General features: G+C 33.4%; 5 protein-coding genes and 1 non-coding gene across 8 annotated transcripts; 2 read left to right on the top strand and 4 right to left on the bottom strand.

Annotated features, from left to right (window-relative positions):
- Positions 1-1,187: 1,187 nt before the first annotated feature.
- Positions 1,188-6,601, bottom strand: LOC111371130 (protein LOW PSII ACCUMULATION 1, chloroplastic-like). The gene is made up of 3 exons (XM_022993038.1): positions 6,579-6,601; positions 6,202-6,333; positions 1,188-2,038 (listed from the first exon to the last, which is right to left on the bottom strand). The coding sequence occupies exons 1-3, from the start codon at positions 6,599-6,601 to the stop codon at positions 1,465-1,467; spliced, it is 729 nt and encodes a 242-aa protein (XP_022848806.1). The 3' UTR covers positions 1,188-1,464.
- Positions 6,433-7,694, bottom strand: LOC111371129 (protein LOW PSII ACCUMULATION 1, chloroplastic-like). The gene is made up of 2 exons (XM_022993037.1): positions 7,642-7,694; positions 6,433-7,283 (listed from the first exon to the last, which is right to left on the bottom strand). Exons 1-2 carry the CDS (start codon positions 7,692-7,694, stop codon positions 6,710-6,712), a joined length of 627 nt encoding a protein of 208 aa, XP_022848805.1. The 3' UTR covers positions 6,433-6,709.
- A 2,334-nt stretch (positions 7,695-10,028) lies between these two features.
- Positions 10,029-11,518, top strand: LOC111371623 (probable glutathione S-transferase). The gene is made up of 2 exons (XM_022993690.1): positions 10,029-10,497; positions 10,794-11,518. Exons 1-2 carry the CDS (start codon positions 10,189-10,191, stop codon positions 11,145-11,147), a joined length of 663 nt encoding a protein of 220 aa, XP_022849458.1. The 5' UTR covers positions 10,029-10,188; the 3' UTR covers positions 11,148-11,518.
- A 538-nt stretch (positions 11,519-12,056) lies between these two features.
- Positions 12,057-18,495, bottom strand: LOC111371624 (monothiol glutaredoxin-S10-like). Of its 3 annotated transcripts, none has more exons than XM_022993693.1 (5): positions 18,096-18,495; positions 17,925-17,998; positions 16,581-16,655; positions 13,563-13,589; positions 12,057-12,381 (listed from the first exon to the last, which is right to left on the bottom strand). In XM_022993693.1, exons 1-5 carry the CDS (start codon positions 18,398-18,400, stop codon positions 12,305-12,307), a joined length of 558 nt encoding a protein of 185 aa, XP_022849461.1. In that variant the 5' UTR covers positions 18,401-18,495; the 3' UTR covers positions 12,057-12,304. The 3 variants fall into 3 exon arrangements, with proteins under 3 accessions (XP_022849461.1, XP_022849460.1, XP_022849459.1); XM_022993692.1 differs by lacking the exon at positions 13,563-13,589 and adding an exon at positions 16,153-16,179 and having other exon boundaries at positions 18,096-18,494; XM_022993691.1 differs by lacking the exons at positions 16,581-16,655; positions 17,925-17,998; positions 18,096-18,495 and adding exons at positions 13,991-14,065; positions 15,337-15,410; positions 15,508-15,907.
- Positions 18,496-22,260: 3,765 nt separating this feature from the next.
- TRNAV-AAC lies at positions 22,261-22,334 on the top strand. Its single transcript has one exon. It is a non-coding gene; the product is annotated as a tRNA-Val (tRNA).
- Positions 22,335-22,933: 599 nt separating this feature from the next.
- On the bottom strand, positions 22,934-24,717 carry LOC111371233 (probable indole-3-pyruvate monooxygenase YUCCA5). Its single transcript, XM_022993123.1, has 3 exons — positions 23,992-24,717; positions 23,503-23,874; positions 22,934-23,390 (listed from the first exon to the last, which is right to left on the bottom strand). The coding sequence occupies exons 1-3, from the start codon at positions 24,628-24,630 to the stop codon at positions 23,145-23,147; spliced, it is 1,257 nt and encodes a 418-aa protein (XP_022848891.1). The 5' UTR covers positions 24,631-24,717; the 3' UTR covers positions 22,934-23,144.
- Between the last annotated feature and the right edge of the window lie 394 nt (positions 24,718-25,111).

The raw sequence follows: 25,111 nt of genomic DNA, 5'->3' as shown, positions 1-25,111 counted from the left end.
GAATTAAGCCCCGTTTGGCCCAATTTTGAAAATGAATGAAATAACATTTTTTGGAAAAGTACGCAGTTAAAAAAATAAAAGGAAAAATTTTCAATTAACCTATAATATTATTTTATAAAAAACTCACGCTGTTAAAAATTGAAGAAAAAATGAAAATTAATTAAATTTAAACAAAACCTAATTAACATTTCAATAATAACTTTCTAACTGGACTTGTAGAGGCCAATCCAAAAGAACTGGACCTCTCCAAAAATTAGTGTATGCCACTAATTGCAGCGAACACACGGTATTCTTTAGTAAAAGGCGAAAGAATAGTTCGCTTTGTGTCCACTGCGTGGCTGCATGGTTCAATAGATTTACAATGGGCCATTTTATATTAGTTTCCATCTCGGTTAACTATAGTCATCTTTCGATGTGGGATTTGTTTAGTTCATTTCCTCAGCCTCCTCCCCACTTTTAATTGTCCTGCTTCTCTAAGGCATATGATTGTCTAAATCCTGATTCCAACACTACCATTTAAATGAAATTATGGTAAAGAGTTGCTATTTGGAGACAAAGCCCATAAATCATCATCAGCTGACTTCGTGTCCTTCCGATGCCGTGTTTGTTGTACTTGGAGGAGATTGTGTAACGAGTATGGATAGGAATGCTTTAGTGTCTTTAATACGTTGAAATTCTCTTTTACTTCGATTTCCTAACGACTCGTTTTGAACCCTTTGCTTCTATTTCTTCAACCAGCTGATGAACTTCATTCAGATAAGACATTAAATGGGGTGAAAGACACTACAATTGAGATGTCATACCTGATTAATGAAGAACATTGAACTAAGCTGTTTCTGACTAGTATATTATGCTGTATTTCAATTTCTTGGGTGGAGTTCATGACAATGAAATCAATATAACCACACAATACAAAATTAGCAATAATTAAGGCTATGTAGGAAAGAGTTAATTACTTTCGTAAAACTCTTCCATCCATGCCGTCGAGAAGACCAAGCCACATTGGTAATTGCAAAACAAAAGCATTCCAAGGTGGGTAACCAACGCCACTGCCCTGAAAATGACCATCCAAACGAAGTGACAAGTACCTCCATATGTAAACAAAGAGGTATGATTGCTTTATTAGATTTCTTCAGAATTAATATGATTTGGACATTGAATAGATAACATCACATATTGATTTCAAATCATTTTTCCAAATTCTCCAATTTTAAATTGCAACCTAAATCCGTATGTTTTGATCACAGCATAAGTTGAACTTTTATAATCCTAATGTTTAGGAAAAGAGCAGGCTAAAATTACGGATTACTTACACTGGAGATTCAGGAGAGACCTTGGCCAGTTGCTTTTGTTCATCTAACCACCAGTTATCGATGACACAAAGTTCATGATATATAGCTATTGATGATATCAGAGAAGGAAGGTTGGGCAAGGAAAGAGTTAGAGAAGCTTTTTCCCCATTCCTTACTTAGACCGCTCGGTATCAAAAACAGGTGATGACTGCCATAGCCTTTTCTGTCTGGAAGTTCTTTCCTTCATCTCTTCACTTTCTTCGAACTCAAGGACAGCTGAATTTCCATCTGTAGCAAATGGGACAAGAAATACCACTCTTTCCATAAGGCCCTCGACAAAAGGTTCACTGAGTTTGAAAGGCTCAGTAATGAAAGATGCAGGACCAGCACGAATGACAAGATGAGCAATTCCTCTAAAAGCACTGACGGGAAGAATTTTCTTCTCATCCATACGAAGCTTAAGGTTTGCAATATTTTCCTCTCTTGAAAGTTTAGCCAACTGAGCATTTTTAGAAATGTTATATCTGTAATAAAGAAACGCAAATATAGAGACTGCAATATCTGTGCCAAGACCCGTGATGATGTCAGGAACTTCAGCTGCTCTTGTTGAATTGGCCAGTGCCCCAATTAATTGTGTGAAAGCTATCAGTCCTCCAAGAAAAGCACTTGCAATGAAAGTAAGATAAAAGAACATCCGGGCAGATCGAAAGGGAGAAAGAACTTCACTTAGTATTTTGGCCTTAGAACTGAATAACAAATAAATTACATTGTCATAAACATGCTAGCAGTGCTTTGTGTACTTCTCAGAATCATCTCAAAGTAGGGAAGAGGCAAAATACATTATACATCATCAGATAGAAATCTTAAGCATTTTTGGGGGGGAAAAAAAAAAGGAAGCCTGATGCTATTAATGAAACAATTTATGTGCCATAAAGTTTTGGGAGGTGATCATTCTCAAAAGAAGCAATAACCAGGATGGAAATCAACTGCAGGATCCTACGTTCTTCCTTATTTATCCCCGATAAGGGACATTGACACGACAAATGGTACATGGAAATTTTGCAAAAGTGGTTCTACTTAAGAGATGTTGAAATTGCTCATCACAGGTTCATCCGTACATTTGAAGTTATAAAAGGAATAAGCAACTTAGTATCCATTAGTTTCATAGAGTCAGTGTTTGAATATGTTCAAGCTCAACTGCCAGCACGTTTGGTTCTAGAATTTTCCGGTTCAAAGATAATAGACAGATAAAAGCAACAAACCAATAGACACAGATTATAAGAATTTTCACTATGATCCAATCAAATGTGATTCTAAATCCAAATTTCACAAAAGTAATGCATCTTTATCTAACATCGGGCGAGGGTCTATTGGAGGCAGAACAAGTAACTGAGAAAAAATTCTGTGGAGACGGAATTGAATTTACGGCCATTGATTAGGCGGGAAACTCCGGGACATCAACGTGGGATGACCAATGGGGAACGCAACTGCTATAGTGGACAGCCGGACAACCGCAGCCATGGCTTTGCACCGTCGTATTATCCCCGCGTGCTGTTATTTTGGGTTCACCACTTCGGTCTTTTGAATGATGATTTACATACAGCCATGGTGTTTAGATTCCTAGAGGTTCATTATACTATTGCCAGAATCTTTTTTGTTATTAATCAGAGTGCTGAGAAATTTTATTAGTCAAAAGTAACTCGGAAATTATTCGAAATTAATCAGTTAGAATCCGTTTGATTGCCAATATTTTCTATGAAAAATGTACTATTTGATTGTCATTTTTTTCCATGGAAAATATTTTCTCACTTTTGATCACGTGACCATTCAACTACCGTTGGCCTTCTTTGTCAATATTAAAAGGACAATAAATCTGCACGTTTGATCCAAATGCAGGATCGTGAGATTTAATCCTTATTTTTATTAGAATAAACTTGTAAATTACCATAATAAAAATATTATTATTATTCGCCGAAGTAGACTATTTCTTTCGTTAAGTTCATATAACACTCGTTTGATTTTGTTAAAAATTTAATAAATTTTAACAAAATAGATGAAATGCGTAATTAAAAAATTTTGAATTTTATTAAATTTGTGGTTGAAAATATATTTGAGAAAAATAAATTTTAAGAAATGGGACCAAAAATGAATTTAAACATAGTGTAGAGAGAGAGAGAGAGAGAGAGGAATGTATTTAATAATCTGAATTGAATAGTATTTAAAAGAATAAGGTTGACGAAATGTGTCGGTCCAAATTGATATATCAAAACTTGTTCGAGTCGAGGCAATAATTAAGTATTCAATAAGGTCAGGTTTTCCTCAACGAGCTTCCAATCTGATTATAGCGTTATGATGCTACCTATCACCAAACAAAATCTAATATAAATCAGAAATATAGTTCCCATTTTGTTAATTTTAAGCAAGCTCAGTAGTTAACATCACTATAACAAGATAATATGAGTTAATTGTCCCAATGGTAACATAATTTGTGTCTGTGTTTTTGATTGTACACTGCAGTTTAAATGTCGAGTTTTAGCAATTAAATTCATACAAACGTTGGACATTAATCACTAGCATAACGTTCGTTTTATGACGGCTACTGAAATGAACATATGACAACGCCTTCTTGCCATTAACAAACAGCCATCTTATATGTACAACTTGAATTGACAACCACATACATGGAAGGGAGATACAATGAATAAAAAATTCGTGGGCTCCCTCCTGTGAGAAGGTTATCAATTCCGATTGTAAAATTGGCAAAATTCATTAACAAATTGTCATGTCTTATTGCTTATTCAACTTTGAAAAAAACCTCTTCAATTGCTCATTGAACATTGAAGTGGTTGAATTTCGATCACTAAACTTATAAAAATAACGTCAAATTTGTTCATTAAAAGTTATGTACCACAAGTGCAGATAATGTGTAAAAGTAATAAAGTGGACAAGCGCGTCTAAGTTTTCGATCCCACAAGAAATAATTACTCAATTAGGCATAGTTAACTTTAATTTTAACTTTTTTTTTGTAGAATTTTAAACTATTTTATCATTTGAAAAATTTTAATTCACTGTGTGTTTTCGATGTTAAAATCAAACTAAATTAAAATGTGATTTTTGCAACAACACACAATAAATTTAATTAAATGAATAGTGTTTCATTACAAAAATCCAAAACTAAAATTAAATATAATCATTGTGTAATTAAGTAACCGTTTCTTGTGAGATTGACAACCCCACTCGTTTTTCGCTTTATTACTTTTACGCGACCTGTGTTTGTGTTTAATTAAATGAATTGCATGTTTCATTACAAAAAAATCCAAGCTAAAATTAGATATAACTGTTGTATAATTGAGTAATCATTTTTCATGGGATTTAACAACTCAACTCCTTTTTCGCGACTTGTGCTCTTGTGATACACATAATTGAGTAATCATTTTTCATGGGATTTAACAACTCAACTCCTTTTTCGCGACTTGTGCTCTTGTGATACACATAATTGAGTAATCATTTTTCATGGGATTTAACAACTCAACTCCTTTTTCGCGACTTGTGCTCTTGTGATACACATTTTTAACGACAAGAAGCCTAAATCATTTTTACATGTTTAGCTATCAAAATAGACAATAAAATATTCGTGAACTCCTTCCATATTAGTAATCTATTGTGTACGCCTCCTCATAGAATTATCATTTCACTAATTATGTTTTAAGATTTGATATGAAGCCAAATAACCTCATAGGAATTATCATTTTACTAATTATGTTTTAAGATTCGATATGAAGCCGAAGTAACGTCCAAACCGTTGGAACAATTTACTCTATATTCTTTCCTTGAAAAAAAAAAAATTAAGAAAATGAATATATAAAAAATAAAAATTCATTTTATCAAAAGCTATTAAGAACTTAAAAATAAATAGTTTTAATCAAGAATAAAATAATGATTTTAAACACAACGAATTAAGCCCCGTTTGGCCCAATTTTGAAAATGAATGAAATAACATTTTTTGGAGAAGTACGCAGTTGAAAAATTAAAGGAAAAATTTTCAACTAACCTAAAATATTACTTTATTAAAAACTCTCGCCGTTAAAAATTGAAAAAAAAAAAGAAAATTATTTAAATTTAAACAAAACCTAATTAACATTTCAATAATAACTTTCTAACTGGACTTGTAGAGGCCAATCCAAAAGAACTGGACCTCTCCAAAAATTAGTGTATGCCACTAATTGCAGCGAACACACGGTATTCTTTAGTAAAAGGCGAAAGAATAGTTCGCTTTGTGTCCATTGCGTGGCTGCATGGTTCAATAGATTTACAATGGGCCATTTTATATTAGTTTCCATCTCGGTTAACTATAGTCATCTTTCGATGTGGGATTTGTTTAGTTCATTTCCTCAGCCTCCTCCCCACTTTTAATTGTCCTGCTTCTCTAAGGCATATGATTGTCTAAATCCTGATTCCAACACTACCATTTAAATGAAATTATGGTAAAGAGTTGCTATTTGGAGACAAAGCCCATAAATCATCATCAGCTGACTTCGTGTCCTTCCGATGCCGTGTTTGTTGTACTTGGAGGAGATTGTGTAACGAGTATGGATAGGAATGCTTTAGTGTCTTTAATACGTTGAAATTCTCTTTTACTTCGATTTCCTAACGACTCGTTTTGAACCCTTTGCTTCTATTTCTTCAACCAGCTGATGAACTTCATTCAGATAAGACATTAAATGGGGTGAAAGACACTACAATTGAGATGTCATACCTGATTAATGAAGAACATTGAACTAAGCTGTTTCTGACTAGTATATTATGCTGTATTTCAATTTCTTGGGTGGAGTTCATGACAATGAAATCAATATAACCACACAATACAAAATTAGCAATAATTAAGGCTATGTAGGAAAGAGTTAATTACTTTCGTAAAACTCTTCCATCCATGCCGTCGAGAAGACCAAGCCACATTGGTAATTGCAAAACAAAAGCATTCCAAGGTGGGTAACCAACGCCACTGCCCTGAAAATGACCATCCAAACGAAGTGACAAGTACCTCCATATGTAAACAAAGAGGTATGATTGCTTTATTAGATTTCTTCAGAATTAATATGATTTGGACATTGAATAGATAACATCACATATTGATTTCAAATCATTTTTCCAAATTCTCCAATTTTAAATTGCAACCTAAATCCGTATGTTTTGATCACAGCATAAGTTGAACTTTTATAATCCTAATGTTTAGGAAAAGAGCAGGCTAAAATTACGGATTACTTACACTGGAGATTCAGGAGAGACCTTGGCCAGTTGCTTTTGTTCATCTAACCACCAGTTATCGATGACACAAAGTTCATGATATATAGCTATTGATGATATCAGAGAAGGAAGGTTGGGCAAGGAAAGAGTTAGAGAAGCTTTTTCCCCATTCCTTACTTAGACCGCTCGGTATCAAAAACAGGTGATGACTGCCATAGCCTTTTCTGTCTGGAAGTTCTTTCCTTCATCTCTTCACTTTCTTCGAACTCAAGGACAGCTGAATTTCCATCTGTAGCAAATGGGACAAGAAATACCACTCTTTCCATAAGGCCCTCGACAAAAGGTTCACTGAGTTTGAAAGGCTCAGTAATGAAAGATGCAGGACCAGCACGAATGACAAGATGAGCAATTCCTCTAAAAGCACTGACGGGAAGAATTTTCTTCTCATCCATACGAAGCTTAAGGTTTGCAATATTTTCCTCTCTTGAAAGTTTAGCCAACTGAGCATTTTTAGAAATGTTATATCTGTAATAAAGAAACGCAAATATAGAGACTGCAATATCTGTGCCAAGACCCGTGATGATGTCAGGAACTTCAGCTGCTCTTGTTGAATTGGCCAGTGCCCCAATTAATTGTGTGAAAGCTATCAGTCCTCCAAGAAAAGCACTTGCAATGAAAGTAAGATAAAAGAACATCCGGGCAGATCGAAAGGGAGAAAGAACTTCACTTAGTATTTTGGCCTTAGAACTGAATAACAAATAAATTACATTGTCATAAACATGCTAGCAGTGCTTTGTGTACTTCTCAGAATCATCTCAAAGTAGGGAAGAGGCAAAATACATTATACATCATCAGATAGAAATCTTAAGCATTTTTGGGGGGGAAAAAAAAAAGGAAGCCTGATGCTATTAATGAAACAATTTATGTGCCATAAAGTTTTGGGAGGTGATCATTCTCAAAAGAAGCAATAACCAGGATGGAAATCAACTGCAGGATCCTACGTTCTTCCTTATTTATCCCCGATAAGGGACATTGACACGACAAATGGTACATGGAAATTTTGCAAAAGTGGTTCTACTTAAGAGATGTTGAAATTGCTCATCACAGGTTCATCCGTACATTTGAAGTTATAAAAGGAATAAGCAACTTAGTATCCATTAGTTTCATAGAGTCAGTGTTTGAATATGTTCAAGCTCAACTGCCAGCACGTTTGGTTCTAGAATTTTCCGGTTCAAAGATAATAGACAGATAAAAGCAACAAACCAATAGACACAGATTATAAGAATTTTCACTATGATCCAATCAAATGTGATTCTAAATCCAAATTTCACAAAAGTAATGCATCTTTATCTAACATCGGGCGAGGGTCTATTGGAGGCAGAACAAGTAACTGAGAAAAAATTCTGTGGAGACGGAATTGAATTTACGGCCATTGATTAGGCGGGAAACTCCGGGACATCAACGTGGGATGACCATTGGGGAACGCAACTGCTATAGTGGACAGCCGGACAACCGCAGCCATGGCTTTGCACCGTCGTATTATCCCCGCGTGCTGTTATTTTGGGTTCACCACTTCGGTCTTTTGAATGATGATTTACATACAGCCATGGTGTTTAGATTCCTAGAGGTTCATTATACTATTGCCAGAATCTTTTTTGTTATTAATCAGAGTGCTGAGAAATTTTATTAGTCAAAAGTAACTCGGAAATTATTCGAAATTAATCAGTTAGAATCCGTTTGATTGCCAATATTTTCTATGAAAAATGTACTATTTGATTGTCATTTTTTTCCATGGAAAATATTTTCTCACTTTTGATCACGTGACCATATTTTTCTCAAAATCAAGAAAAATATTTTCTTTAAAAAGAGTAGGATTTTATTTTATACGAAATTCACTTACTCTCTTTCATTAATCGACCAATAAAAAATGGACAAGTATAATATTTTCTAAATTGAAAATTAAATCAATCAAATACATTTAATTGACAATTTTCATACAAATAAGTTCTAGACAATTGAATTACCTAGAATTTATTTTTTTTTCATACGAATTTCATACTTGCAATTAAACGCACCCTTATAATATTTAAGAATTAAACTAGTTGCACTTTCTTAGTGTGCATTAATTTTGATATTGTGTGACTTGCAAAAAACAATACCATTAGTTTGAAAAAGTTTGATTAAAATCAATGAGCATGACCTCTATCATGTCAAAATATGTCAAACTTAACATCAATCACAATATACATATAACATAATTGTTTTAAGTAAAGGGATGGAAACGAAATGAGTATGAGCTACTTTATCATTACCATTCCAGTTCTGTCACGATTTTTGGGAAGCAAGGCAAGATGAAAAAATAAAAAATCCATTTGAGTCGCCACTAAACTTTCCTAAAGGACCTGTTTGATTGGGGAAATTTTTCAAGGAATTTTTTTTCCATTTCCAACATTTTTTATTGTTTGATTGCAAGAATTTGTCATGAAATTCATTTTCCCTCCACCCCCACCAGGTGACCTCTTTTCCTTGAATTGGTGATTTTGGTAAAAATTTGTTTTCCGGTCTTTTTTTTTTTTTTTTGTTTTTGTAAAAATTTTTTTTTTTGTTTTTTTTTTTTTTTTTTTTTTTTTTGACAATTGGAACAAATTCTATCTACAATTGTAACAAATTCTATTTCTTTAATTGATAATTTTCATACAAAACAAAACCAAATGAATACCCAAAAATAGAAAATTTCAACATTTTTCAAGTGAAAAATTATACCAGTTAAACAAATTTAATTGACAATTCTCAGTAAAACAAATTCTAGACAATTCAATTCCCTGAAATTCGTTTTCTTTTCACCCAAATTTCATTCTTATAATCAAACGGACCCTAAGTGTTTCCAATTGTCATTGAACGTTAAAAGTTTTATGGGTTCCACTAAACTTACAAAAACGTTAACTCATATGTTGCTCTGTCACTCGCTATTGCTAAAGTTAAAAAACTAGATGAATTTACCATAATGCTATTTCCTTTGTCATTTGATCAACCATATTACCTAGTCTATTAACCTTTAGAATGACGAATAACGGAATAGTGAATATGATAACATTTTAGCATGTTCAAAGACAAATCGAAGAGCTTTTAAAGTTCAACGACGATTGACAAACGAATGAGAAAAAGTTCAATAACAACTCGAAAAGCTTTTAAAGTTCAATAGCGATTGAGAAATATTTTAGAAAGTTCAGCGAAAATTGAGCTATTTATCTCTTGTAGTATTACACTTAATTTAAGAGACGACTTTGCTCCTTTTTTGGTCACAGACCAACAGTGAAAATTTTCCTTTCCATTCTTCGAAATATTATAGCTGAACATTGCTGACCAGTTAACATCATTTATGTCCATTTTCAATCTAGTTTCCAACCATCCTAGAAAAATATCAGGCGAAAAGGACAAAAAAAATCCCAGCCCACAAGTAAAAATAGCCACAAAAAGAGAGAAAAGTCAAAGAATATCCAATTCAATACCATCTTCTTCACAGGGTTTCAATCACCTCTATATATCATCATCAATCTGCAGCCAGGGAAGTCACACACTCTTCTGCCTGATTCTAAACCCCGAGGCAGAAATCTAAACCGGAACAGGGTCGAGAACAGCGTAAAGCAGCAAAATGGAAGAGATAAAGCTACTTGGTGCTTGGCCTAGTCCATACAGTTACAGAATTATATGGGCACTGAAGCTCAAGGGCCTCAATTATGAGTACATAGAAGAGGATCTTTCAAATAAGAGTGACATGCTACTTCAGCATAATCCAGTTCACAAGAAAATACCTGTGCTCATTCATGATGGAAGATCAATTGCAGAGTCAACAGTGATCCTGGAATACATTGAAGAAACCTGGCCCCAAAATCCATTGCTTCCGAGTGATTCCCATGAAAAGGCCATCGCTCGATTCTGGATGAAATTTGTGGAGGATAAGGTAATCTATGCTATGAGTTTACATCAACCATGCTTATAAACAATGACCAGCTTTCCTTCTACATGATGATTAATATGACATAGCTTTTGGGGAGAGGTAGTGCATGTGAAGATACCACTTTTTTCTAGACTTAGTCTTCATTACCCAGCAATACAAATCTAATAGACACATCAATAAGATCCTTGGGGAAGAGTTCACTTTGGCTCAATCAGTTCTTTTCTTTCTTTCTTTCTTTCTTTCTGCATAGCTTAATCATTCTATTTTTCTTGGTCTAATCATTCTATTTGTTGCTGTAGAGCCCAATCTTTGGGGCATTCTATGTGACTGTTGGTGAGGAACAAGAGAAAGCAGTAGAAGAAGCCAAACAACAGCTGAAGATTGTAGAAGAGCATGGTCTTGGTGACAAGAAATTTTTCTGTGGAAACAACATAGGATTGACAGATATAGCCTTTGGATGGATGGCTGTCTGGAATGACGTAATTGAAGAGACGGTGGGAGTAAAAATTATGGAAGCAAATGACTTTCCTCGCCTACATGCTTGGGTTAAGAACTTCAAGGAACATCCTGTTCTAAAAGATAATCTTCCGGATCGGAATGAAATGTTGGCATACTGCATGCACAAAAGAGACATTTTGCTTGCAAGGACATAGATACATTGCAGTTCACCTTCTCAACAGTCACTATGATTTGTTCTTCAGGTCTCCATCTTTATACACTCACAGAATCTTTGCTAGGGAAGATTGCATAGTACAGAACAATATCAAGGATGCAACAGAAGCTAAAAAATAGTTTATCATAATGTTAGTACTATGTACCAATTAAGCACTTACTAGTCATCACATCATCATCTGTATCAATCGTTGTTTTGTCGGTTAGCAGATCAGCAACAAGTCTACAGTCCAAGCATCTATGAAAAAGCTCAATCTCTCTCTTTTACTTGGCCTATAATCTACCGTGTAATTTCTACATAAAAGGATAGTCCAGTAGAACATTAGCTTATTAGTATTACTCTATTCCTTTACTCTTGAGACCTTATTTTTAGGAACTTGGTTTTATTTCTGAAGGTGGAAAGTGGCACCTAAATCTGTTCAGAAATCAATCACAACTAGGACATAAAAGCGAATCACAAGAGAGAGAAGAATGTGAAAGAGCAAATTTTTTCCATAAAATATGTAAAGTTACCAATTATTTTGCAGATATAGCCATGCAAGTTAAAGGTTTGACAACCTATAATTACATAACGAAATTCAAACAATCTAAATCCAAGAAAATAATAACATGCAATATACTGGAGTAAAAAGTCATCAATTGGATAATTAGAAACTCTTGCAGAAAGGCAAATTAGCCTCTGCAGTTGCTTGACAATGTATTAATGAACAGATGAATTTAGACACTGAGTTTCTCTCCAGGTTAATGATACTTAGAACTTATTGAACTAAGGTTAAATGGCTAACAGTCTCACAGACAAAACCAAGCAATTGCCATTCACAAGTGTCCATCCATAAACATAACAAAATGGTTCTGTAGACAGGCAAGCGCCAGTATCATGCAATATCCGGTGAAAAAAATCAAAAACTAGACATAGAACCAGTGAAGAGATTTGAAATAAGCAATTCAAATACTCAAGAGTTGAGAATGTACCCACAACAGAATGAATTTAGATGTGATATGAGCAAAGGTGTATCTCGAAAAAGATACAAGTTGCCATAGTTTTTAGAAGATATTTGTCATAAAGTTATCATTGAATTCTAGGACGACTAAGGGGAGCTGAGGAAAAAAAAATTGTAAAGTAATATTGAGCTCAGTGCTAGCTCTGCATCTTAGTGGCTCCAGATCCTGATAGCAGCGGGCGAAGTTCTCCTTTATGGTGTAACTTGACAGTATCTACAGCATTGGGCAAAAAAAAAAAAGGATAAAAATACTTCAAGATGGAAAACATGATTAATGTATTGTTAGGTTCAATCATTCACGTGATCAATGAAATTTTGTAAGTTTTAACACAAAGTACTACAGGACTGCAACCAGACCAGCAAATTGGATTTAAGAAATAACATTAATTCCCATTCCCAAATTGAAATTTTTGTTCAGCTTTGCTCTGCAATTAAAAAAAATGCTAAATACTACTTATGGTTTTCGCCTCATCTTTCTACAATTACACCTCCTAATGGAGATTGCTGTGAACTGCGAACTTGATAGTTGCTCTTATTGCTTTTAGGAAATAAAAACACTTTAACATAATGAAGGCATAATAGAAATCTAGAAACCTACTATTTTAATGTTTTGATGGATTTGCAGTAAAACCAGGATTGGAAACGAGTATATATGAAAGTATTTCAAGGCAGGTGCTATTGAAGACAAATTGTGGGAGAAAGTATTCAAATGGCTTGGATATGCTCAGGGAAGGCTATTAGATGCACCTATTAAGTAACTGTACAAGGGACAGGTCAATTTATAATTACATGGAATGTGGAAATTGAGAAGTATCCGAGACTTAAAAGGTTTAAATTTTAATGTTGGACATGGCGCTCGATAAAATGGTTAGCAAAAAGGATCTATATAGATAAACCTAGAGTCTAGACAAGTAAATAATACGAGTGTGTTGAAGAAACTGCTTAAAAGATTGAGCAGTCAACGGCAATTCTTGAAAAATGAAAGAAATTCATCTAAGAGAACCAATCGAGTGACAAAGATGGAAACAACTATAAAATCACATAACAATAATTATTTTCCAAAGCACAAGGGTATATACTATCTTGATATTAATCTAATATTATTTACCAATTTGACACTCATAAAATTGCATTAAATCTGTAGCATGGCATTCAAATTTACTGGCATTTACCATCTCAAATAATCTATAATTATTCCAGTGGTGGTACACAACATGAAAAAACTTGAATTTTTTTTATTTTTTTTTTAAATTAACATGGAAGTAAAATGTTCTATCCTGAACTATCGTGAAAATAGAGCACAGGACATTGAGAAAAAAAAAATCACTTTTTTCTGGAGGAACCAATATAAAGTTAAATCATCGTCTTAAGGATGAGCAATGTCAGAAATAGTACCTGTGCAACCACCAATGTGTTTCCCACCTGCTCATGAGAAAAAAATATTAGTTGTAATACTCTTCACAATCTTATTTGCAAAAATAATAACTTTAAAGCTGAAATCGCTTGAAATTAGAACTTGTCTTATTTTTTAACAAAATAACATAACATCTCTTTATCGGCAAAGAGGTCTTTCATCCCATTACCAATGGAATGGTTTGCTACAACATATCAGGTCAATTGCATCACTTCATAATGAGATGATATGCAGATCTAGCCTATATCAAGGGCTTCTCAACGGACATAGTTATTAGTTTGTAACATGCAAGTTAAGCAAACAGTATAAAGATATAGTGCGTAGTAAAATGAGTTTATATATATGTTCAAGTTTCAACATTCTTATTAATGTGTGATGGAATCGTAAAGCATTTTGAAATGCTTCATACCAATGAAAACATTTGGAACAGTATGTTGTCCAGTAAGCCTCTCTAGAGTCTTCTGCAGTTGTCGTCCTTGGGGACCTGAAAAATGAAAAGGTGGAAATTCTGTGCAAGGGCAGTACAAATTCGGTCTCACGCCTGATTTCATCTATCTTTTTCCACAAAATCAGTTATAAGATCTGTCCTTTTATGAATTCTTATGTAGGATAAAACAACATAAAATCAACATACATTACAATAAGTTTCAAGAGAAAGAATTCAAGAGACCGACCCCAAATTTGTTGATAATATTCCTTACTTTTTGTTGTTGTATTTAAAAAATTAAGCATATTCATATTTTAGAGCTCCTAATAAAGTCTATATAAACAATACCATATTTACATTTCAGTCTACCCTGTATTCATGCAAAAATCTAAATGGTATCTTTTCTCTCTTTAGATTAACAACTGTACGGGAGGATTTTAGATAAAACTGTGTATGTTATTTGTCCACATATTGTTATGGACACTAATCATCTGATGGAATTGGCTAACTTGACACAAATTTTACTTGAAACAATTGTTTAAAAAAGCTGTTCTTCTTAAACAAAGACGATAGTTCAATATCGTTTTTTTTTTTCTTTTTATTCTCTAGTAATCAAAAATTGAGACATCAGTCAGAAGATTGAGTTGACACCAATTTTACTTGAAACAATTGTTTAAAAAAGATGTTGTTCTTAAACAAAGGCAAGTGTTCAATATCGTTTTTTTCCTTTTTATTCGCTAGCACTCAAAAATTGAGACAACAGTTAGAAGATTGAAGTTAGACAAGAAAATATGAATAACTAACTAAAACTTGCAAAAACTATGGCAGGTTATTAATATAGAAAATATGGTTCAAGATTGGTCTTGAGAATTCATTTTCTAAGTAACATCAATGTAATCAAAGAACAATAGTTTATCTCTTCATTTTCTATAATGCAGACACTAAAATGAACGATCAATAAATGGCAGTTACACAGATAATATTTAGAGACCAGTACCCAAATTTGATAAAGAAGACCTTATAAAAAAAAATGTTGATTCCATCTGTAAGTTGCAATTATAATTGGATTTCTTTTTTCTTTTTTCATTTGCAGCCAGTTTTTCTTTCTTCCTTTTTTTTTTCCCCTTTTACTAACACCGTTTACATATTAATTTTAATTGTTTCCAGAATCTGTTGAAAATCATATCAAATTGTATTCAAATATGCAGGTCTCAATGGTACTCAAGAAAACCACATTCACATCCGACCATAATTGACAATGTTCCATACACAAACACACGCACGAATAGGATTTATTGAAAAAAATAAATAAATAAATTTAAACTTACCCATTTGGTCCAATTCAATAACGAGCGGCTCCACGCCAAGCCTCTTAAACAATGATTTTACCTCCGAAGAGTACCTTCCCCACAAAATTCAACAAGACCAACATAAAATCTCTCGAGAAAGTATTCAAATATGACAAAAATAAAAACAGAGAAAAATCAGCAGGCACTTACGAGCACCAAGTTTTGGAGTAAACAACAACTGGGTTCTCAGTGACAGTCTTCTTCACACTCTCCTCCAATCGGGATCCGAACGAGCCAGATGACATAGCCCGAATCTTACTACGCTCCCAATTTCTCGATAATGCTTTGCCGGACATTCTTTCGCCGCCAACATTGCGGTGGCACGTGAAATTTGAAACACAATTCGGAAGCTGGGAAAGAGTGGGAATTCGATTTTGAAGAGACTGAGTAGAGGATAGAGAAAGAGAATTGAATTTTCCAATGGTGAATCGAGACGTGCCAGCCACTGAAGTCATTATTTTGCTGTTAATTTTCTGTTATCGAATCCACTTTTAGCAAATTTACCGCTTCCTCTCGCCAATGCTGAAGCTGCTCCCATTATTACTGGACTGTGGTGGCCTCAAGTTTAGTTATCTCAAATAATCTATAATTATTCCAGTGGTGGTACACAACATGAAAAAACTTGAATTTTTTTTTATTTTTTATTTTTAAATTAACATGGAAGTAAAATGTTCTATCCTGAACTATCGTGAAAATAGAGCACAGGACATTGAGAAAAAAAAATCACTTTTTTCTGGAGGAACCAATATAAAGTTAAATCATCGTCTTAAGGATGAGCAATGTCAGAAACAGTACCTGTGCAACCACCAATGTGTTTCCCACCTGCTCATGAGAAAAAAATATTAGTTTTAATACTCTTCACAATCTTATTTGCAAAAATAATAACTTTAAAGCTGAAATCGCTTGAAATTAAAACTTGTCTTATTTTTTAACAAAATAACATAACATCTCTTTATCGGCAAGGAGGTCTTTCATCCCATTAGCAATGGAATGGTTTGCTACAACATATCAGGTCAATTGCATCACTTCATAATGAGATGATATGCAGATCTAGCCTATATCAAGGGCTTCTCAACGGACATAGTTATTAGTTTGTAACGTGCAAGTTAAGCAAACAGTATAAAGATATAGTGCATAGTAAAATGAGTTTATATATATGTTCAAGTTTCAACATTCTTATTAATGTGTGATGGAATCGTAAAGCATTTTGAAATGCTTCATACCAATGAAAACATTTGGAACAGTATGTTGTCCAGTAAGCCTCTCTAGAGTCTTCTGCAGTTGTCGTCCTTGGGGACCTGAAAAATGAAAAGGTGGAAATTCTGTGCAAGGGCAGTACAAATTCGGTCTCACGCCTGATTTCATCTATCTTTTTCCACAAAATCAGTTATAAGATCTGTCCTTTTATGAATTCTTATGTAGGATAAAACAACATAAAATCAACATACATTACAATAAGTTTCAAGAGAAAGAATTCAAGAGACCGACCCCAAATTTGTTGATAATATTCCTTACTTTTTGTTGTTGTATTTAAAAAATTAAGCATATTCATATTTTAGAGCTCCTAATAAAGTCTATATAAACAATACCATATTTACATTTCAGTCTACCCTGTATTCATGCAAAAATCTAAATGGTATCTTTTCTCTCTTTAGATTAACAACTGTACGGGAGGATTTTAGATAAAACTGTGTATGTTATTTGTCCACATATTGTTATGGACACTAATCATCTGATGGAATTGGCTAACTTGACACAAATTTTACTTGAAACAATTGTTTAAAAAAGCTGTTCTTCTTAAACAAAGACGATAGTTCAATATCGTTTTTTTTTTTCTTTTTATTCTCTAGTAATCAAAAATTGAGACATCAGTCAGAAGATTGAGTTGACACCAATTTTACTTGAAACAATTGTTTAAAAAAGATGTTGTTCTTAAACAAAGGCAAGTGTTCAATATCGTTTTTTTCCTTTTTATTCGCTAGCACTCAAAAATTGAGACAACAGTTAGAAGATTGAAGTTAGACAAGAAAATATGAATAACTAACTAAAACTTGCAAAAACTATGGCAGGTTATTAATATAGAAAATATGGTTCAAGATTGGTCTTGAGAATTCATTTTCTAAGTAACATCAATGTAATCAAAGAACAATAGTTTATCTCTTCATTTTCTATAATGCAGACACTAAAATGAACGATCAATAAATGGCAGTTACACAGATAATATTTAGAGACCAGTACCCAAATTTGATAAAGAAGACCTTATAAAAAAAAAAATGTTGATTCCATCTTTAAGTTGCAATTATAATTGGATTTTTTTTTTCTTTTTTCATTTGCAGCCAGTTTTTCTTTCTTCCTTTTTTTTTTCCCCTTTTACTAACACCGTTTACATATTAATTTTAATTGTTTCCAGAATCTGTTGAAAATCATATCAAATTGTATTCAAATATGCAGGTCTCAATGGTACTCAAGAAAACCACATTCACATCCGACCATAATTGACAATGTTCTATACACAAACACACGCACGAATAGGATTTATTGAAAAAAAAAAAAAAATTTAAACTTACCCATTTGGTCCAATTCAATAACGAGCGGCTCCACGCCAAGCCTCTTAAACAATGATTTTACCTCCGAAGAGTACCTTCCCCACAAAATTCAACAAGACCAACATAAAATCTCTCGAGAAAGTATTCAAATATGACAAAAATAAAAACAAAGAAAAATCAGCGAGCACTTACGAGCACCAAGTTTTGGAGTAAACAACAACTGGGTTCTCAGTGACAGTCTTCTTCACACTCTCCTCCAATCGGGATCCGAATGAGCCAGATGACATAGCCCGAATCTTACTACGCTCCCAATTTCTCGATAAAGCTTTGCCGGACATTCTTTCGCCGCCAACATTGCGGTGGCACGTGAAATTTGAAACACAATTCGGAAGCTGGGAAAGAGTGGGAATTCGATTTTGAAGAGACTGAGTAGAGGATAGAGAAAGAGAATTGAATTTTCCAATGGTGAATCGAGACGTGCCAGCCACTGAAGTCATTATTTTGCTGTTAATTTTCTGTTATCGAATCCACTTTTAGCAAATTTACCGCTTCCTCTCGCCAATGCTGAAGCTGCTCCCATTATTACTGGACTGTGGTGGCCTCAAGTTTAGTTTAAAATAATTTTCATTTTAAATATATCTTTATTTAAGTTAAAATAATTATGAAAATATTATCATCAAAATAATTTATGTCCATTCTGGGTTAATAATAATAATAATTAATTAATTTGAATCTATATAAAAATATATTAATTAATTTTTTTGACCCTTAGAGAAAAAAGTGGATTGAACTGTGAGTTGAAAAAAATAAAAAATAACGTCTGTAATAATGAAATAATGATAAAAAATTGATTTTTTTAAGTGAAAACCGCTAACAAACGGAGGCTAAAATGTTAGTTGAAACTTGAAAGTCAAGCCTTCGATTCGACTTTGGAAGGGAACAAACAATAAATTAACTATTCTTTAACCATATAGTTAACGAATTAGCTTTTAGGACACCTAGGTTTCTAATTATGGAAATAGTAAATTTATATGCAATTAACAAGCTTAATAAAACAATAAATTACATTAACTAATTATTAGTTGTAATTTTAATGACACCTCTATCCGTTGCAGAGTTATGAAGCCATTTTAATTCAAAAACCTTCTTTACAATAAAGAGCTAAATAAATTGTAGCTTATGGACGTTGAACCATGCAATTACTCGCGCAAAAAGAATTCGAATAGAGAAAATTTCACATACCTTAAGGTAGAATTTTGTAATCTAATATCGGCACACTGAATTTAAGAAAGAAGAAGCGTGCGTGAATCACCCTGATAGCCTGATGTCAATTTTGAGGTGGTGAAATGAAATTGTTAGGATTTTGGCATCTGGGGTTTCATTTATGGACTTTGCTCCTTCATGTAGATCAACCTTTATATAATGGATTGTCACGCTATTATTTGTCGATTTAGAATTTTGTCCAATTTTTTTCTCGCTTATGTACAATTTTTATGTACACATAGCATAATCCTTCATTTATTTATAAACTCTTGTGAATTTTATGGAAAGCCCATTTTTTGTAATTTCAAGTTTTGCAATTATACATTATTGTGTTGCAAGAGCCTCTTTAAACTCAATTTTTTGTTCAAAATGTATTTTAAAATAGTATTTTGATGGAGAAAGCATGGGTAAAATATAAGAAAATGTTTTGAGTTTATGTATAATATTAGTTTATTGCAAAATTTTTGAATTTACAGATAATATTATTTTATTAAAAAATGTGTGATTGAAAATAGAGAGAAAAATATTGAAAATTTCCATTTGTACAAAATTCTGCCAGATCAGAGACATGTGTGGGCCCCATGTATGATTAAAAAATGCCAAAAAATATCACCCTCCCATTCACACTTTGAGTTGTTAGGAAAAATTTCGTGACTTTCCTTTCTATAAGTACAGCATGGCTCAAAAATATATTTTGAAAATAATGTAAATAAACAAACAAGCGCTATGTTATATACTTACAATAGTATTTAATTATTTTATTTATGGATGAACAAATTCTTGTATAAGTATTGTCTCATTTGAAATACGAAGCGAATTTTTTTGCTCCGAATGATAAATAGGGTGGGGATGGAAAATATGATTCCGTTCTCGAAATTTCCGGCCATCCTGAATTTTTTATTTATATATAAATTGTATTTTATTTATATATTTTAAAACAAAAATGTAAAAATAAAAACATTTAAATAATATTCTATATATGGAGAGATCGTCAAGGTCAATCGTTTCTATACCTCTTTTCCTAATCTTTCACCCTTGGATTCCTCATTTGGCCAATTAACGGTTCCGTCAAAAACAAGAATTAAAAGCATCGGGATTCTTGTTTATCTCAGTAGAACGAATTAAGCTTATATTTGATTTGGATAAAAATCATATTGTTAATAAATTTTGATAAAAGTTAATAAAATATATTGTTAAAAAATTAATAATAAACATTGATTTCATAAAACGTGTAATTAAAAAATTATTTCGAATAAAAATAAATTTTAGAAAACTGAGAGCGTTGGTCCGGATGTCACAGTGAAATTCATATTAGGAGAGTGTATCAATGGGCAAGTTGGACAAATGCTCTTCAAATTTGGGTGATTGAGCCATGGGGCACAAAAGTTTATTAAGAATATAGCCCAATTCAGCCCTAATAGAATTCGACACACCACGGCCCAACTCCCAACCCACACTCCCCCACCACAAAATCTTTGTTCATTACATTTCTTTATTGTTGCAATCAACATTTCTCAGTCCCAAAAAAAAAAGTCTATATAGACTTTTACCATTTTTGTGGAGAAGATAATGAGAAAGCTGCATTTACGACATGTTTGGTAAGTTTAACTTGACAAAGTAGATTAAAAATAGCATTAAGAAAAGGAATATACTAGCTTTACCATATCTTGTTCGATCTAGAAAACACTTTGCTAGGGTCTTTAGAAGATTTTCCTCATAACAAGATCCAACTGATTAGTCAAAATTATTTTGAACTGTATTTCTCATTTTAAGATTATTGCACCTCAAGCATCACACATTTATAACATCGAGATTTGGCTGTATTTTCATAAGAGTGACACAATCTGAGTAGAATACATAACATATTAGTGTAAAAGGACTTAGAATAAAATCAAAATATTCTATTTTTGTTACTAAAGTTTTATTTGTTTCAAAAGCTCATTGACATGGCTCTTGTTTTACTTCTGCTGCTTGTATAAAATTTTGTGAGGAACTTAATTTAAGTCAACTTCCTCTAAAATTTCTTATGGCCAACAAAGTATTTTTAGGACATTAACCAAACATGTTAAAAAATAAAATTTTTAGTCTCAGAATTAGTTTTGATTTTTGAAAAATCTTGCCAAAAGGGCTCTTAAGTGTTCCAGTAGATTTGATCACTAACAAAAAAGAACGATAAAAGATATGAAAACAATATTGATTCTCTTGTCTTCTTGTTATCAATGTACTTGGGAGGGAAAGAGGCATTTGATGAGACTAATAAAGTAACCTATGACCATTGACCAACCCCATGTTACCATCTGCAAACAATAGTAAGTATGTCTGAACAAGAAAGAAGCCATAGCTGTGCTTAAGGATAATGCATATGTGCCCAAATAGACAAGGACATAAATGAAGATGTCAAACTACAGTCAATGAAGCTTCTTGAGGTTCAAGATTCAAGAACGTGGATGGCCCCATCAAAAATCGAAAGAAAATTTTCATAAATTTTTGTACATGGTATGGAGAAACCATGTGGGTTGTTTATGAGCTTCTTCTTCCTGTCTTGGGAAAACTGAGGAATGTAAAGTGTGTTTGGCTGCATTTGGTTTTGGATGTTGAATACAATATATTCGATGGACAAAACGAGGTGAAGATTGTTTAATTTTGTTGCATATTATATAACATGGTACTATGGGATGCGATGTGTCGACCGGCTTGATTTGTCGGGTACATTATTCTAGAGAGAGTGATCATCTACATAAGTTGAGGTTAGATGTTACTTGATTGTTTGGCTCTATATGAACCAATCGATTAAAGTCAAGCACAAACAATGTATTATATAATGTAAACTATAGAGTTTTCTTAAATCAATGGAGATGACAAGATATTAAAAGTTCTTTAGACGGAACTTTTGCTTATTGTAAAATAAAAAATAAAAAATAAAATTCGAAGTAGCTGTATTAGGTCATTTTTCTCTGAAACTTCTTTAGCCAGGCAAAATTATCCAATTATGATCAAAAGTATCTTTTAACTTTTCAAAAGTCTTGCCAAAGTAGTGTAATTATCTTTATCCAAACTTGATTAAATATAGGTAACTCTAACTGAGGTGCAAGGAGGTTTCGTGGTGTAGTTGGTTATCACGTCAGTCTAACACACTGAAGGTCTCCGGTTCGAGTCCGGGCGAAGCCATATTTGCTTTTTTCTTTTTTTAATATAATTAATAATAGCTAATGAATTTGAATCCTGGATCAGGTTTAACTTTTGTAAACCCAACTCTGGCCTTTTTACATTTTCTTTTCTTCCGTTTACGTGTTTTGAATTGTACTTATGAGGACTAATTACCCGATTCACCCATGAATCATGATTTATGTTAACTGTCAAGTTGATGATCAAACATGGTCCATCTCGTCTCATTGGAAAAGTATAGTAGAAAGAGGAAGAAAATAATTAGCCACTCGTGTTCAATAATAAAAAACGAACTTTATTGTTGATGCTAATATTTTTTTTTTTTAGCTAATATAAATGATCACATCTCTTCTTCTTACCTCTTTTATTTAGATCATAAATGAAGACTTCTTCAGTTCTGCACATATATTGCAATTATTAACGACTATTACCTTCATTTGTTAACACGTCTCGCTTATTTGTTTTTCAAGGGGTATGAGTGGTTTTGTTGTTTGATGGGAATTTGGGATGCACTATAGGCTAAAACAGCATGAAACTTCAGCTTATAAGTAGAAGTGGGACAAATTTACAAATTAGACTTATTTTTCATTTTAATTGATCAATGCATAGTTATATTACATAAAGTTAGTGGTAAAAAGTAGAAGGAAAAAAGCCTCGTCATCCTAGTATACAAAATGCCCAAAACATCACAAAACTTGAGCTTCCTTGGAGAGGGCTAATCCCTACGCTATTCACTTTTTCTTTATACACCAATAAAAACAACATCGGACAAGATTAATGACGAAAAATAAGTTAATATCTCATTTGTTGTCATCAGAAAATCCTGGGACCTCCTATTAGAATGTCGAATGCATCTTCTATGTGTAGGGACTTTCTGTTTTTTTTATTCAAATCCTCGTTCCAAACTTTGCCAATATCTTGTGCTATTTTCATTGCATCAGCAGATGCACCAGATAGCCCTCTTCTTGTAAATCCAACTGCATATAACCCTTCTTTTCCTTTCCATCCATTAGGAAATGGTGTCTTTGGAAATCCATTCTCGGAGAAGAATTCACTTTCCTAAAAGAACAAAATCAGTTAAAACAAACATCAGCCTTGCATATAAGAAACTTAGTTCCTTAAAATTTACAAACTTGTGTGTCTGAATCTATAAACGGAAACTTTTTCTCACCTGTAGCCAAGAAGGAACATTGCTGCGATATCCAGTAGCCATAACAACTGTGTCAATTTCGAGCTTTTCACCATTTACAAACTCAACCATTCCACATGAGAACTTCTTGATTCCAAGGACTACTTTGATTTCCCTGGATTTGATTTTTTCAAGTGCACCTATGTCAAGGACAGGAGTTTTTCCCAGTGTGTTCTTTAGCTCCAATGGACCAACTGATGGGCGTTTTAGCCCGTATTTCTCAGTGTTCCCAAGAATCATCCATGCCAAAACTAGCAAAATGTTGTCAACAAGCCAAAGTGGTAGCCACTTTAGCATAAACATTGCCAGTTCAAATGTTGATTTCCCAAATACTTCTCTTGGCAATAGATGAACCTGAAAAAAAACCCATAAACCACATTAGAATCTAAATACTGGAACTCAATTTTCTTGAAAGAAAACGGATGAATGAAAGTGCCTGTTAATTGTTATTTTTTTGTTTAAATTACTCACCGAGCTGCGAACAACCATTGAAGGTTTTGCATCATGGTTGCAAAGATCAAGACACACTTCCATGCCTGAATTTCCACACCCCACGACTACAACGCTCTTTCCTCTGAAATTTTCACCAGATTTATAATCACAGGCATGGATTACTTCCCCTCCAAAGTTCTCCAAGCCTTCGATTTCAGGCACGACTCGTTCGGCATTCTCCCCAGTTGCCACCACCAGCCATTGGCAAATGTACTCAACCTTACACCCACTTGGAGAAACAGTCTCAACACTCCACAGTTTACAAGCCTCATCGTACTTAGCAGACTCCACAGTTTCATTAAACTGTGGGTTGATATCAAAATGCTTGGCATAAGATTCCAAGTATTCAATGACTTGCTTCTTGTTGGGGTACTCAGGATAATGATCAGGAAATGGGAATTTAGGCAATTGGCAGAATTGTTTAGGAAGATGAAGTGTAAGGCGATCATAAGTGCGTTTTTGCCACAAAGATGCAATGCAATCAGCTCTTTCAAGAATCACAAATGGCACACCCTGTTCTTTAAGGCCAGCAGCCACAGCTAAACCTGAAGGCCCTGCCCCAACAATTACAGGGCCATTCACCCAAACACATCTTCGAGTATCAGATAAACTAAACATTCTTTTTAACAGATTTAGGTACAAGAATTCTGCGCTTCTTGTTTTCACTGAGGTTTTTCTGAAAGTTTGAGGAATTGTATAAGAGAAAAGAAGACTGTTGAGTTTGTTTTGAGGAGAGAAGGGGGGGTGGAGGGGCTTAAATAGAAGAAACTGCCCATGACTTAAGAAAGGTCCATGTGACAGAAGATGGGAAGTAAATGAGGGGCCATTATCAAATCATAAGCCAAAGTCCTCCTTGTACCTTCTTTAAGGGTAGGTTTATCGTTACTTAATTACATCCCTCTAGGGACGTATTTGATATGTTGAATCGGATAGGAATGAACACGATAATAATATATCTGGTTCTTAATCTTGTCAATTTTAACATATCAAATGTCATCAATGTGTTGTAAAAGTACTACTTAGAAAAACAATCATACCTAGGACACATTCAGTATAACTTTTGAAAAATCAAATTATTTCTAGTACTTAAAAACTGTTT

Source organism: Olea europaea, chromosome 22, assembly GCF_002742605.1.
Source record: "Olea europaea var. sylvestris chromosome 22, O_europaea_v1, whole genome shotgun sequence".
Lineage (NCBI taxonomy): Eukaryota > Viridiplantae > Streptophyta > Magnoliopsida > Lamiales > Oleaceae > Olea > Olea europaea.
This window is presented reverse-complemented; position numbering and strand designations above follow the sequence as displayed.

Bases quoted from the DNA above. Each gene is read 5' to 3' on its own strand.
- LOC111371130 (XM_022993038.1), bottom strand. From the start codon at position 6,601: ATGAACAAAAGCAACTGGCCAAG. The intron at 6,334-6,578 runs GTCTCTCCTGAA...TTACATATGGAG, and splicing joins AACAAAAGCAACTGGCCAAG to GTACTTGTCACTTCGTTTGG. The intron at 2,039-6,201 runs GTAATTAACTCT...TTTGTTATTCAG, and splicing joins GATGGAAGAGTTTTACGAAA to TTCTAAGGCCAAAATACTAA.
- LOC111371129 (XM_022993037.1), bottom strand. From the start codon at position 7,694: ATGGATACTAAGTTGCTTATTCCTTTTATAACTTCAAATGTACGGATG. The intron at 7,284-7,641 runs GTGATGAGCAAT...TTTGTTATTCAG, and splicing joins TCAAATGTACGGATGAACCT to TTCTAAGGCCAAAATACTAA.
- LOC111371623 (XM_022993690.1), top strand. From the start codon at position 10,189: ATGGAAGAGATAAAGCTACTTGGTGCTTGGCCTAGTCCATACAGTTAC. The intron at 10,498-10,793 runs GTAATCTATGCT...TTGTTGCTGTAG, and splicing joins TGAAATTTGTGGAGGATAAG to AGCCCAATCTTTGGGGCATT.
- LOC111371624 (XM_022993693.1), bottom strand. From the start codon at position 18,400: ATGACTTCAGTGGCTGGCACGTCTCGATTCACCATTGGAAAATTCAAT. The intron at 13,590-16,580 runs GTATGAAGCATT...TCTCATGAGCAG, and splicing joins TGTTCCAAATGTTTTCATTG to GTGGGAAACACATTGGTGGT. The intron at 12,382-13,562 runs GTACTATTTCTG...CCAATGCTGTAG, and splicing joins ACACATTGGTGGTTGCACAG to ATACTGTCAAGTTACACCAT.
- LOC111371233 (XM_022993123.1), bottom strand. From the start codon at position 24,630: ATGTTTAGTTTATCTGATACTCGAAGATGTGTTTGGGTGAATGGCCCT. The intron at 23,875-23,991 runs GTGAGTAATTTA...GTTTTTTTTCAG, and splicing joins CAATGGTTGTTCGCAGCTCG to GTTCATCTATTGCCAAGAGA. The intron at 23,391-23,502 runs GTGAGAAAAAGT...TTGTTCTTTTAG, and splicing joins ATGTTCCTTCTTGGCTACAG to GAAAGTGAATTCTTCTCCGA.